We start from the raw sequence: 13,134 nt of genomic DNA on the forward strand, positions 1-13,134 counted from the left end.
GCGCCCGCACAGAGCCGGCGGGGAGAGGCGGCAAGCGTGGGAGAGGAGGCGCTGGGTTTTTTTCCCTCTCCAGCATCTTAAACTGGGTAATTATATTTAAAAAATGTGTTGTTAAACCCAAAATGAAATAAGTGAAGGTAAGGACATACCAGAACTAAGGTAGCATGATTTATTGACATGAGCTGCTAATACATGCAGTAGGTAACTACATATATTTAATCATATATTAAGTGCAAGCTGGATTTTTAGTATATATTTAATACAGTGCATGGTGTAAGCTCATACTATTTTTGTATTCCTCTAGAGTTGCATACTAATCATTAGAAGACTTTCCCCCAGGCATTTGCTGTTAAAAAAGGCCAAGGAACTGAAATGCCTCGATTAACTTTTGAACCAGACTTGGCACAATGTGTTAAGAAACTCAGAGAAGGAGGGAAGATAACTCACAGCAGACCAGGCACCATCCAGCTGAAGAATTCCTAATTAATAATAAAGCAGATGTGTCAGAAATCAGGAGGAAGGGGATTTATTTTTTTTTTAGCCACTTTAATAATTGTATATACTGAACACTTTCCTAGACGTCTGTCTCTTGCTTTATCATCTGAGGGGAACAAGACAGTAATGGTAGTAAGAAACTTGTTTCATGCCTTTTTTCTTTCCCTTATATCTTATATTCCTTTCTTTCTGTTAAGATGCTAAATTGTTTGTGCTGCATTAATAAAGTCCAGTTAACATCCATGCTTTGTGAATGCTTTCTGACCAGAGTGATGCGCCCCTTCCTGAACACAGGACAATTTTACTTGCGTGATCAGAGCTCCTGTTTACGTTTCCTACCCTCTGTGCACTTGGCTTTGCAACTTCAATGTCCTTCAGAGGGAGGAGCTTTTAAAAAGGATGTGACTTAAAACTGAAGGTGACAGGCCACTGGGATTACCAAATTTCTCAAAGACTCCAGCCTTTTGGGGAGGGTAGAGATGAACTCCTTGGGGAAGATGAGGAGTTCAGATGAAGTCTCTCCAAGCCCAGGATGGCGACACTCAGCAGCTGCTGTCAGAGGCACAGCCGGAGGGTTGGCCAGCAGGACGTGCTGCTGGGAATGTGGCTGTCCTCCAGAGCCTCCCGTGTGGTGTGATGCTGCTGGAACCCACTGCTTGCACAAGCACAGGAAATTAAAAGGCAGCTGTGCTAGTGACCAGATTTCCAGAGCTTATGATGGACAAGTTCCTTGGCACAGTGGTTCCTTGACCTTTTTATTAAGACCTCTGGTTTAAAAAAAAAAAAAAGGAAACGAGAAGAAAAATTTTGAACTATTGAACTGGGCTACAAATGCTGGTGGCTTGACTTCACAGCAACATAAAGAGCCCAGGTAAGTGATAGCCACAAAGAGTACATTAATTTTGGTTTTTTGGTTTTTTTTTTTCGATTGGTGATTTCCAGTCACTTTGGACATGCAGAGTTAAATTCTTCTATACAGGTGGTAAAAGTTGTATGTATTTCTTGATCGCTTTAATGCATTATCATTATAACGCAACATCCACCTCTATTTAACCTTTGCCGAAGCACCAATGTAAGAGCAGCTGTTGCAGTGCTGTCACTGGTACAGATAACTCCAGCATTTCAAACAGTCGTATACAGCATTTATCACGAAGCAGAAACGAGTGGCTTGTAGGAAAGCAACACCTTGATTTGAGGCTCTTAGTTCTGAATTCTGCACATCCTTTGTTTAATTTTCTTCTGTTTTCACATAACATTTAATATGCTTCCCACGTGAAACATGCTCTTTAATGCCTGCTAATAAATAAGTATATAATTACCCTGACTCCTATCAGAGCTAATATAGTTGAACAAACTTTCTGAAAAACAAAAATCTATGTACATTACACAGCATGAATGAACATCCATAAATACCCTACTCCAAGATCTGATTTACAGCGATAGAAGAGTGAGAACATACTCTGGTGGGTACCCCAGATACGACGTTGAAAACAGCGAGCGGCAGAGAGGGGGAGAGAGGGCAGGGCATAACCAGTAACTGAATGATGCAGGTTGAGTGGACAAGGGGATGAAAATGAAAAGACCTTCCAGTATGGAAACCAGAGTTAAGGCGATGTGTACATGGTCACGCTGTGTTTTCAGGCAGGTGACTGATGCTGTCCCAGCCCCTTTGGGGTCACGCAGAGCCCAGCCAGCTCAGAAATGGGCTGAAAATACGGAAATACGTTCTTTCTTTTTCTTCCCTCCTTGTCTGATTTTCTTCTTGGAGAGAGCTCCTTGGCTATTTCACACTTTATTTGTCCAGTTTGGCCTTCGTGGTTTGCAGTTTCAGTCCACCTTTGACTGCTTGCATTTCCATGCATGCACACAGGCACGCACAGCCAAACGTCTTAGCCTGAAGGTGAAGTTAACCAACATTTTTGGCTGATTTGCTGATTTTTAAAGTATTTACTTCCTTCGACCCACAAAGGTGTACAGTTAACCTTAATGTCACTGAAGTCAGCACTCGTGTGGATACAACACTTGTAGAGTTCACATTGTATTAAAAGAGTACATCTCTATAAACACCGCACCCAAGATATGCTTTGTGTTTATGCTGAGAAGGTTTAAAGACAAAAACCCTGAAGAGCTTACATGTAGGTGTAACAGTGCTAAGTCGAGGTAATTGTTACACACTATTCCTGGTTCATGAAATTCAGTTTCCAGTGGCTCAACGTCGCATTTGTGACAGCGAACAAGTCGCTATCCACAGCCACAGGAAAGTCTTACTGGCAAACACTGTTTGACATTCCTCTATTAAGACAGGATGCAGTGGTCCTATTTCTTCGCAGTCTGACTTAATTTAAAAAAAAAAAAGAAAAACATCTCAAAATGGCCATCAGCAGCGTGACGTCCCTTTGTTTGTTTTCACACAGATGTGGGTGGGTTTTTTTTTGTCCCAGTCCTTGTTGGATAGATGATAGTGTAGCACCTAGCACCCCGCAACATGTGGGATGCTACCCACCTCTGCTCCCCTCATGTGAAGTACCGACACTGTGTAGAGTCAATGTAGCAGTAAGAAGTGCACCGCAATTTTCCGTAAGACCTGAAAGAAAAGATAATATCTCAGTTTCAAAGTATGCTATAGTTCACACTGTATGGTTTCTAGATGTAACTCTCTGTAGGAATGAAGAACATCAGAAAATGCCAAGGGCAGCGACGTACAGGAACCCAAATAAGAGGGTAATTTCCATCAGTGGTCTACTGTGCTCTCCCTTGTCAGCAAAGTAAGAGTCCAGGAGAAACTATGAATGAAGACTTAATTCCCAGTAAAATCAATTAAAAAAAACCCCACTGGCAGTGGGACTTGAGTGTTACGCGGGGGTGGGTGCAGGAGGCCTTTGCGCTCACCCACAGGAACTGTGTAAGGAAATATCTGAGACTCTGAGTTAAGTGTTTTTCCAGTTACTTCCAATAGCTCCAGCAGGCATGACTGTGCCTTTCCTTTAACTTATTTTTCATGTACTTGAAATGGCGATAGTGACACATACCCATCTTTGAAAGAAAAAAAAAATAAATGCAACGGTCCTTAAAAAATAAAGAAAAACAGTAATTTTGTCCTTCTACTGACTTAAACTGAGCTGAAGTGACTCTACCTACTGAGGTCCTGACCAGAGATGTTAATAAAACGAGCATTTTGATGAATTTTTACTGCTAGCATATGTGAATAACCCATCTATTAGATAATCCACAAGCAGCCATAAAGTAGGTCCTTAAAACTGTGTCCTTGGATAACCCACATTCTCGGAAAACCAACATAAGATCTGAAGTGAAGGTGTGTGAAATATGAGGAGGGATTTGGGGGCTGGAAAGAGTAGAAAATGGGAAAATCTGTTGCAGCAGAGCTCTTGGAGGAGAAAGGGCTTTGGGATGAAACTCCCACGGGAGTGCCACGCTCACATACTTATCCCATTTTACTGATGAGTCACAGCATTTTCTTTAGTTTAGCAGATAATTTTCAGAGTGCATGCACAAAAATAAAGCATCTCGGTTGCTCTTCACAACTTGATAATACACAGAAGATGAAATTTATAAAAAATTCTCAAGCTTTTGTGGTGTTATTTTTGGCACTAAACTTCAGATTCTTAAAAGGGAATAGTTTTCACAAGAGAAAGAGCTCCATGCTGTCTTAAGATGAGATCTGTGTAAAATGTTGCAGGTTGTCAGGTTTGCTGGTCTCGATTTTAGTAATCTCTTACACCAGGAGCACTCCAACAATGGCAGTGGAAGGATTAGCACAGCACTTGACTTACAAAGACATCCTGTGGTTTCTTATTCCTGTCAATTAGCACATTATTCTTCCATGAATGATGAGGGCTCTGCGCATAATTTCATTTGCAAATTAAATGTTTCCTGTTAGGCAGTAACAATACCTGACAGTTAGAGGTACTGCTGTTGGAGGCAAAACGCTGACCAGAGGAAGCTGCTTAAACAAAGGCAGAGAAGGGAAGACAACAATAAGCAGATGCTTTAAATGAAGGACATTGCTAAGCAGATGCTTGGCTTTGCATCTGCTGCTGACCGAAAGGCTGATAGATGATGGGTTGATTCATGAAACAAAGATACCCCTAGAGTACCTACCTGCAAAAGCAACAGGAGGTTGGTTGGAGGTGGCACTTTGGGATTCTTTTTCCCCCTTAAGTGTGATCACCTCCTCATGGTCTTTCCTACTATTGGTGTATTATGGGTGAACATTCATGCAAAGATAATGTCACCAAATGAGGAAATGTTTGCAAGAAATGGGAAAACCTATGTCTATATCACCTTTCTTATTTTTTGTACAGGAAAGAACCATGTGATTATTATTGAGAGATGAGATTTAGCCCTTATAGTCAATGTCATGCAGAAATAATCTGATAGACTCTTTCTCCCCTGCTGCCTGCAGTGGCCCCAGTGAAACAAGGTTTAAGTGGGTAATACTTTTCTGTTTTAAAACTAGCTAAGAGAAAAAAGAAAAAGAAAAAGAAAAACCCACCAAAAAACCCACCACCAAACCAAAGTGAAGACAGCTCATACATACCCAGGGAGATATGTTTTACATGTCAAATATCCAAAATCCTTCCCATCGCAGTCTTCAACCCCCTCATGTCTGTAGCCATCTCCGCAGTAAGCACGTCGGCATCCTAGTGAAAAATAGAGAAAGAAATACCTTCAAAGCACTTTATATAAAAGAGGCAGGTAAGCTAAGTGGAACCAGATTTTTAAGGGTAAAGTATAAACCACGGCATTTTGGGGACGACATCCTGCAAGGACTGTCTTAGGAGGAGCAATATTCTTCACTACAAAGAATATGCTTTTTTTAGCCTAATTTCAATAACCAAGGGAAAGAACGGATAACTTACTTACAAAAATAATTACTACAGTAACGCTAATTACAACAGCATTTATTCTCATAATTATTATTACGCTGGATAATTACTATCAAAACAAATTAAAGGAAGCATAAAATACAGTTAACATAAATGATTTGGGGAAGTCAAAATTTCAAAAAAACGCTCTGAGGTCATTAAGTGGTTTGAAAAATCCCAACCTAGATTTTTACCCAATATTGCACAGTATCTATGTGTGTCTACTGCAAGCGAGTTTCCACATACAAACAGAATTATGCAGATCTATTGCCTGTCTATCAAAAAAAAAAAAAAAGCTGTAATGATTGCCAAAAAGGTGTTTTTCCCACGGCTGACTCCTACTGAATTGAGAGTGAGTGGGCCTTGTGACATTTTTTCATGGTGACTGGCAGGCAGGCTGCAGTAATTTGTGGGTTTGTTTGCTATTTTAGCAACTGGACTTGGCTTTTGATGTCTTCAACTTCTTGAGTATGACTTCACCACTTGAACAAACTCATTTAGCTGAAATCCTTTTAACATCTTCTTGGAGACAGTATTAAACAATGGATTAAAAGGACAGTCAAGAATAGGGAGTTTATAAGAGTTAAAGTGGGTTATTTATGAATAGAAATGATTAAATTGCACCAAGGACCTGTTTATTAGAAACTGATGCTTCTAAGAACGAGCTTATTTTACAATTAAATCCACTTAGCACTTGGTTAGCCTTTTTCTTTTGGTTCAGTCACAAGAGCTGAATGATGACAATGTGCTCATTTCCAAGTAGCTCAATGATAACTCTTTGGGTCACATCAGTGTCAGAAATCTCTGTATTGCAAAGCCTTGATCAACCTGAACTGTATAGCACAAAGTAACACAATGTCCCTCCAGACACACAGTGTACAATTTTGCAAGCACTAGAACTAATGAACACAATTTGCCTGCATGCTTGTTCCTATGGTTGATTGCAAATTCTAATTGAATCATTTTTCTCATGCTCGGAGCCTGGAGAGCTCATGCTCTTTCACTGGATTACTCTGCAGTCAGGCAAGCTTAGAGGGGCATTTATTTATATGTCTCCCTATATGTGTTGCAACTGAATTGCCATTGAAATCTCTTTCCTGTTGTCATTGAGAAGTTGGCTGGGATTCCTAAGTTATAAGGGGAAGGGTGGTGACTGGCAGGTGGATGGACAAACTCACACAGAGCGTGGCTGCATACACCTCATTTTTAAAGTCAGGCTAAAAGACAGAGGGCTATATAAATAATAAAGAAAAATTTCATCCTTCAATGTTGGCTGATATCTGTTCCGAAACGTGAAGAACCATCCCTTTGCTAGAACCAACAGAGTACCAAACCTGCTGCATGTCAACTGTAGGTGGTGTAGAGCACTGCGCTCTGGGGAAGAAATCAAGCGGCAAAAGAAACTGAAAGGTAGAAGTGAAGGTAGCCACATCTCCTTGAATGCTTATATGCTCTTCACTATCCACAACCAGCAAAATGGAAAAGAAGCTTGACTAGACAGGAACCAAATGTTGTGTAAACTTAATAGTGAAAGTAGCGGGCTGACACCTTCCTCCGGCAAGTGAAAAACAAAATCCAAAGAGATTTTACTGAACCCAGGATCTAGCTTACTATTAGAAACAGCCAGCTTCAGCATCTAACCAACGGCGTTTTGTTGTGCACTGCAAAGGGATGTTACATCTTTTGGCCAGAAAGCCGGCAGCCCCCAGGGAAGGTGTGTATGTAAACCAGCTGCTGGATTTGGCCCCTGAAATGCAGTGTTTTGCTCTGATTGCAGACACCTCTGCTCAGTGGGGTATGCGGTCCTCAGTGAGGATGCATGAGAAGTGCTTGGCATCACCTCTGTCTTGTGCTGGTGCATGGCATCCACACGCACGGACCTTCATTATCAGACTATGGCCCCCCCAAAAGCAGTGTTTTGCTCTGATTGCAGACACCTCTGCTCAGTGGGGTATGCGGTCCTCAGTGAGGATGCATGAGAAGTGCTTGGCATCACCTCTGTCTTGTGCTGGTGCATGGCATCCACACGCACGGACCTTCATTATCAGACTATGGCCATTGTGCCTCCCTCTCCCAGTGCCTTGAACTTGATCCACAAACTACGCAAGCTCCCCTGAGAGAAACACCTGTGTGATTTACACAGCGGTGTACCCTGTGGAAACAACCAACACACCCTCCCTGGTACAAAGAGGCTGCTGTGATATGCTGTAACTTACTTATACAGTCATCAGTCACAACCGCGTTGCCATCGTCGCACTCTTCCCCGTCCTGTACGATCCCATCTCCACAGGTACCACCAGCCTCAAAACGGTAATCCACGGGATAGAAGGGGGTGAGCTGGCCAAAAAACCACACAGCGGTTACTGAGCTCACCACGAGCAGCCTGGCTAGCAAGCAGAGCTGAAGGGCTGTGGGGGGCAGATCCTGCAACGGGGTTTTCATACCCTGCTACTTGGTGGTTCACAGGGTTTATAGAGAATCTGATTCAAAGTCCAGTGGACACAAGAAGGATCCCGCTGCTGATTTCAGCGGGAATTAGCTTAGCTCCTTGAAGCAATAAGGAAATCACAGAATCACAAAATGGTCAGGGTTGGAAGGGACCTCTGGAGATCATCTAGTCCAACCCACCCGCCAGAGCAGGGTCACCTACAGCAGGTTGCACAGGACAGCGTCCAGGTGGGTTTTGAATGTCTCCAGTGTGGGAGACTCCACCACCTCTCTGGGCAGCCTGTGCCAGTGCTCCACTACCCTCAAAGTAAAGAAGTTCCTCCTCATGTTAAGATGGAACTTCCTATGTTGAAGTTTGTGCCCATTACCTCTTGTCCTATCACTGGGCACCACTATGTGGTTTTGGTTTGCAGGGTTTGTGTCTTCCCGCAACTTTGGACCGTGGTGAGTTTTGTCTTATTTTGTGTCAAATAAAACATGGTCTTTACTATCGTAATTCCCTGATCTCAGCACGAGTTCACCAGTAGAGCCTGGTTTACAGGGACTTTAGCAAAACCTGCAACACTGATTAGTTAATGCCTCAGTAATTAAGAGTCCTATGAACAAAAGTCACAGAACTAGGTACAATTGTGGCAGTGGTCAAAAAAGTGCTTTTTCTCACTTGCTTCATTGATTCTATATGACACCTTAAGTACAGAAGTATGTACTGTATTTAAAAATGAAACATACACTCACGAGTTTTCTGAGACCACAGTCATATTTTCACCTGGATTGGGAGCCATCCAAAGGTATCCTTGAAATACAAAGATCTCTGATCTCTTCTAAAAGCTAAGGCATTTTCAGTGTTTAACCGGTCCAATTCTTCTTGATTATTCACTACAAAAATCTGAGGCACAGAAAAAGAGGTGATTGGTAATGCTCTCAAGATGTATTTTGCATTGTCACATAACCTAGTTTTGTAAACTGGCGTATGTATCTGCAAATAAGTAAATAATTGCACAGAAAAAAAATAGTTTGGTTGTTTTCAGAAACAGAATGGTCTGAGAACTTATACCCATGGACTGCCAGACCATAAGAGGCTCCTTTGCAACTGGTAAGAAGAGGCACAAGTTTCCAAAGGAGAATGGTCTTTCCTGGGCACGGGTCTATGGCTCCAATGGCCCCTGTTTCAAAATGTACATCCACAGGTAATGATCATGCAAATACTCGTGCACAATCATCGCTAAGAAAAAAAAAAAAAAAGTTGCTCAAACACTAAATCCATATGGGCATAAGTGCTTTTTGTGGGTTTGGCTATAATTTTTTAGGCATGCTCATGGCCACAAAATAATGAGTTGCTTAATGCAACCTTCACTTATCTTTTACTACTTTGTACTTTGTTTAGATTTAATATGTCATTGAAATGCATGTTTCTTTATGTGCATTACTTTATTGTAAGGCCAAGTCTTCAATTAAACAGAAAAAAAACTAGTTCAAAATGGAAAAATTAGGATGAGCTGTTCTCTTACCCATTTTTTTAATGTCTCAGTGGCTGAAATTGGCTGTAAGGGGCATTAGGAAATGATCTCTTCCTTTTGCAGCTTAATCAAATTAATTTTAGCAAGATTCAAACCATTTTTAAATTAAGAAAAAGCAAATGGAGTGCTTCTGAGCAAAATGGATTTAGGTCTGAGCCTGATTCCCACCAGCATAAACAGAACTGGCTCTTTTTAAAACCCTGAGATACTCTGAAATTTTCACATAGCAGAATATTCCCATAGCCCCTGACAAAGGCCAATTTCATTAAAGAAGCATTGAATAAAAATGCCTTCAGCTTGAATGAAAGCAAGCAAAGGAAGCCAGCAAAGAACTGATTCTGTAATTGTGTTCAGCAGCTCAAGTCTCAGCCCCAAAGCTCTAATTTCTCTTGAAATCAATAGCATATCTGTGCTCTCTGAAACTCTCTGTTACAGATAGTGGCCTTTGAAATTGCAAAAGATTTAAAAACTGGAATGAACCTTAGAGAGTGGCAGAAAACCAGTGCTTTGTTTCCTAGCCTGTCCCCTCCTCTGCCAGTGCTGGCATTGGAGGAGTTGATGGGCGAGTGAGTGATTGCAGCAGGGACGTGCTGCAGTGGGATGCTGCGGTGGGATGCTGCTTTGGTGAACCACGCGACATGGGGGCTGGGGGCACAGAGCACCGTCTCTGGGGCGTTTCCATGCGTAGCTATAGAAACCCCGACCATAGTTTTCAAGTGGTACAAGGCAGGCTTCAAAGCTGTTACATGGGGATCTGAACAGAATAAATAATAGCAATGTTTAAGCTCCCACTTTTGACACTTGAGAGTAAAACAAGTGGGGAGGGCAAAGGGGAAGCGGTGCTCTGCACGTGCTCCCCTTTCAGAGCTGAGGTTTGCCTCTCTGCCACCCCTCATTTCTGAGAACAGAAATGGCACTCGATCATCATCAAATGAAGGTTCACAGAGATAGTGTAGGGTATTATATTTTAGGTAGTTGCACTCCCATTACCACCTTTTAAGATCTAACATGGAACTGTTCCAGATGGAGAAGGGTCATAAGACCTACACAGAACATTGCCAGCCGTATACCTTGTCCTATGAGCTCTCTATGCCATGAAGTACATCATAATAGTTCATTGCAATAGTGTGCAGCATGATGTGATATGAATCTTTATTTCATGCACTTTCTTCTCTCACCGTCGAGTTTTAAAAATAATGGGGCTTTTTTTGTAATGCAACACAGGCAAGGATGAGCGAGCAGCTGACAAGTCTTGCCACCCACTCATGCAGAAGATTGAGTTCAATGACCCAGTTTAATGGACAGTGTGGTGAGTATGGCCCTTTCACACACTGTAGCAGCTTTCTGACAAGGTGACAGATGAGAAAGTTAACAAAGCTAATCGCTGCTTATTGTCATTCAGAGACGACCAGACACAGCGCAATACCCACTTGCATGAGTGGAGTGGCTGGGCCATGCCGGTACACAGCAGCAAGGTAGCATTTTCATTGCTGATTAAGTGCTACAATGCACACAATAATAAGGCAGGGCCCAGTGGAAGGAGAAGTACAGAAACAGTATTTACAAAGCCCAGAGAAATCAGAGATGAAAGATTGATAGATCCCTTTTCAGCAATGTCTTTTCCTTTAAAGTACTTTGTCCAATTTGCTCGTAAAAATGCTTGCCAGAAGGCTAGAGATTGAAATTAGCTGTATAAAGTGTATGTCTGCAGACAGGAGCTTAGAAGTCTGACTCCCATCATTTGTGGAGAATCCTTTTTGTTTCAAGGTGGAGGGTCTGTGCTTTGGGAGAAAGTTCTATCTTATACGCAAAATGCTTGACCCCAATATTCAATTCTGAAATCACTGTCTTTGCAGAAGAAGATATCAAAAATAAGCAAGTAAGAGATGCTTCCTTCTCTGACCAATCTGAAATACATTTCAATTGACTGAAACAAAAAGAGCAGATGATGTATGTGCAGTAGCAGATGGAAGAGAGCATCCTCAGACTTGTAAAAAGGTTTCTAAACATGTGCTGCATCGCTGATGGTTTGAAACAGCTGCATTTCAGCACCTCAACACACAACCCTCAGACTAGTTATGAGACCAGACTCTTTTGCACTGACTGGATCTCAGAGGCTGTGGATTCTAGAACTAACACATTGCCTACATACAGACAGCTTAACTCCAAACCATTTGCGAATACAACCCCTCTAATAATTAAAGTATTTAAAAATCACTCGCATCCTCCCCCATGTAATCTGCTTACCGCGGGGACTTTCGGATAACTGTGTCCAAACGCAGGTTCCTCATAGGGTGGGTTATTCACATGTTGTGGGTATCTGCAGAGACATCTCCCTGGAGGCCCTGGAAGTCCTCTTTCCCCTTTTGGTCCTGTTGCGAATTGCCCTAGGAAGCAAAATACCAGGTTGCTTTGTTATGAAGCTAATAATAGACAAATGTTGCCTTAGTGGAAAAAGTACAGGTCAGGTAGATATATGCATTTACCTAAGTTTTCAGGTATGCACATCTCCCACCTCATCCACTGGGAACTGAAGGAGGGATTGCCAGAACCACCAATTCCAGCTCATCAGGAGAAAGACCTGAGTTTGTACCACAGTCATATTGTTTTGGATCACTTTTTAAATTTTCCTACCAACTTTACAGAGAAAGAGAGAGATCATTTGCTTAGAATAGATGTCAGCCTGTTTGAAGCTGTGGAAATTCAGGACATGATGAACACACAGATCATTCTACAGCACCTATGCACGAAGTTTAGTAGAGCCAGACTCTGCATACATCCACAACGTATTGGACTTGTGCATTCGTACAGCCACTTGAGCAATGCTTTTTCAGAGGTTTCTGTACAGGAAAACCCATCTAGAAATACAGGAATGCTACAAATAAAAAATAAAAAAAATACTGCTCTTTGACTTTCAAACTTTGGCAACAATGCGCTACTCTGCAGAATTAGACTATGAGCCAACATGTTCATACTGCAAACAGTGACATCATTACAGAAAAGTCTTTTAGGATCAGAATTTATAGTCTAGAGGAAAAAGATTAACAAGCCTGACACATAAACTTTCTATGGATGGAATAAAGCCTTTAAAATGTAATCTCAAGAACCTGGCTGCCTTCCCATTGGCTTGGAGAAAATTCTGCCCTCTGAAAACTTCCAGCTAATTTACTCAAGACAAAGATGTTTCATAATGGGAGACATGAGATATGGGACAATTTTGAAGCAGCCCCCAGCTTCACAGATGTAGCATTTCTACACCACCACAAGAAGAGACCTCCTGCCCACTGATGTAAGCCAGGGAAGAAAAAGGGAAAGAAAATAGAAGAGGACATGGAACAGATCGGCTGTAGCGCAAGCAGCTGTTGTCTGTTTGAGGCAACAGTAGTTTCCAACCGGTTTTGGTTTTCTTTTCAGGTACTTTAGTATACGTCCAGGTTGAGAAAACCCTACCTAAGGGTTCACTGTCACTGAACATTGTGGGTTGTGCATTGTCCTTCATGTTTACCACAAGCTGCCCAGAGTACATGGGCTTGTATAGCTTTGAAGCTCTACAATTACCAGTTAGAAGATTTTTCTTGTGATTTCTACAATATGCACAATTGCAGTGAGCACAGATCTACAGCACTTAACTAAAAAGAGAAAGGTTTTTTTTCACTGTCCTTTTTTTCCCCTCTGACTTCTATCCCTTTCCTTCTCTTCCCTTCTTTCCTTACTGCTATTGTGACTTGAGTCTCATCTGTTTTTATTTTACAGAGCGGCACAGGGTGCGTATGTTCTGGATGATTAGA

The 13,134-nt window shown here is 41.8% G+C and overlaps 1 protein-coding gene across 2 annotated transcripts in view; it reads right to left on the reverse strand.

Annotated features, from left to right (window-relative positions):
• Nucleotides 1–3,009: 3,009 nt before the first annotated feature.
• The window catches only part of COLQ (collagen-like tail subunit (single strand of homotrimer) of asymmetric acetylcholinesterase), a 37,678-nt gene continuing 27,553 nt past the window's right edge, over nt 3,010–13,134 (reverse strand). For both annotated transcript variants that reach the window (XM_009888915.1, XM_009888914.1), the window contains 5 exons: nt 11,594–11,733; nt 8,596–8,715; nt 7,598–7,718; nt 5,054–5,156; nt 3,010–3,079 (listed from right to left, as the gene is read on the reverse strand). In XM_009888915.1, the coding sequence (XP_009887217.1) occupies nt 3,010–3,079; nt 5,054–5,156; nt 7,598–7,718; nt 8,596–8,715; nt 11,594–11,733 (554 nt within the window). The remainder of the gene's footprint in view (nt 3,080–5,053; nt 5,157–7,597; nt 7,719–8,595; nt 8,716–11,593; nt 11,734–13,134) is intronic.

This window comes from Charadrius vociferus, unplaced genomic scaffold (genome assembly GCF_000708025.1).
Source record: "Charadrius vociferus isolate BGI_N301 unplaced genomic scaffold, ASM70802v2 scaffold217, whole genome shotgun sequence".
Classification (NCBI taxonomy): domain Eukaryota; kingdom Metazoa; phylum Chordata; class Aves; order Charadriiformes; family Charadriidae; genus Charadrius; species Charadrius vociferus.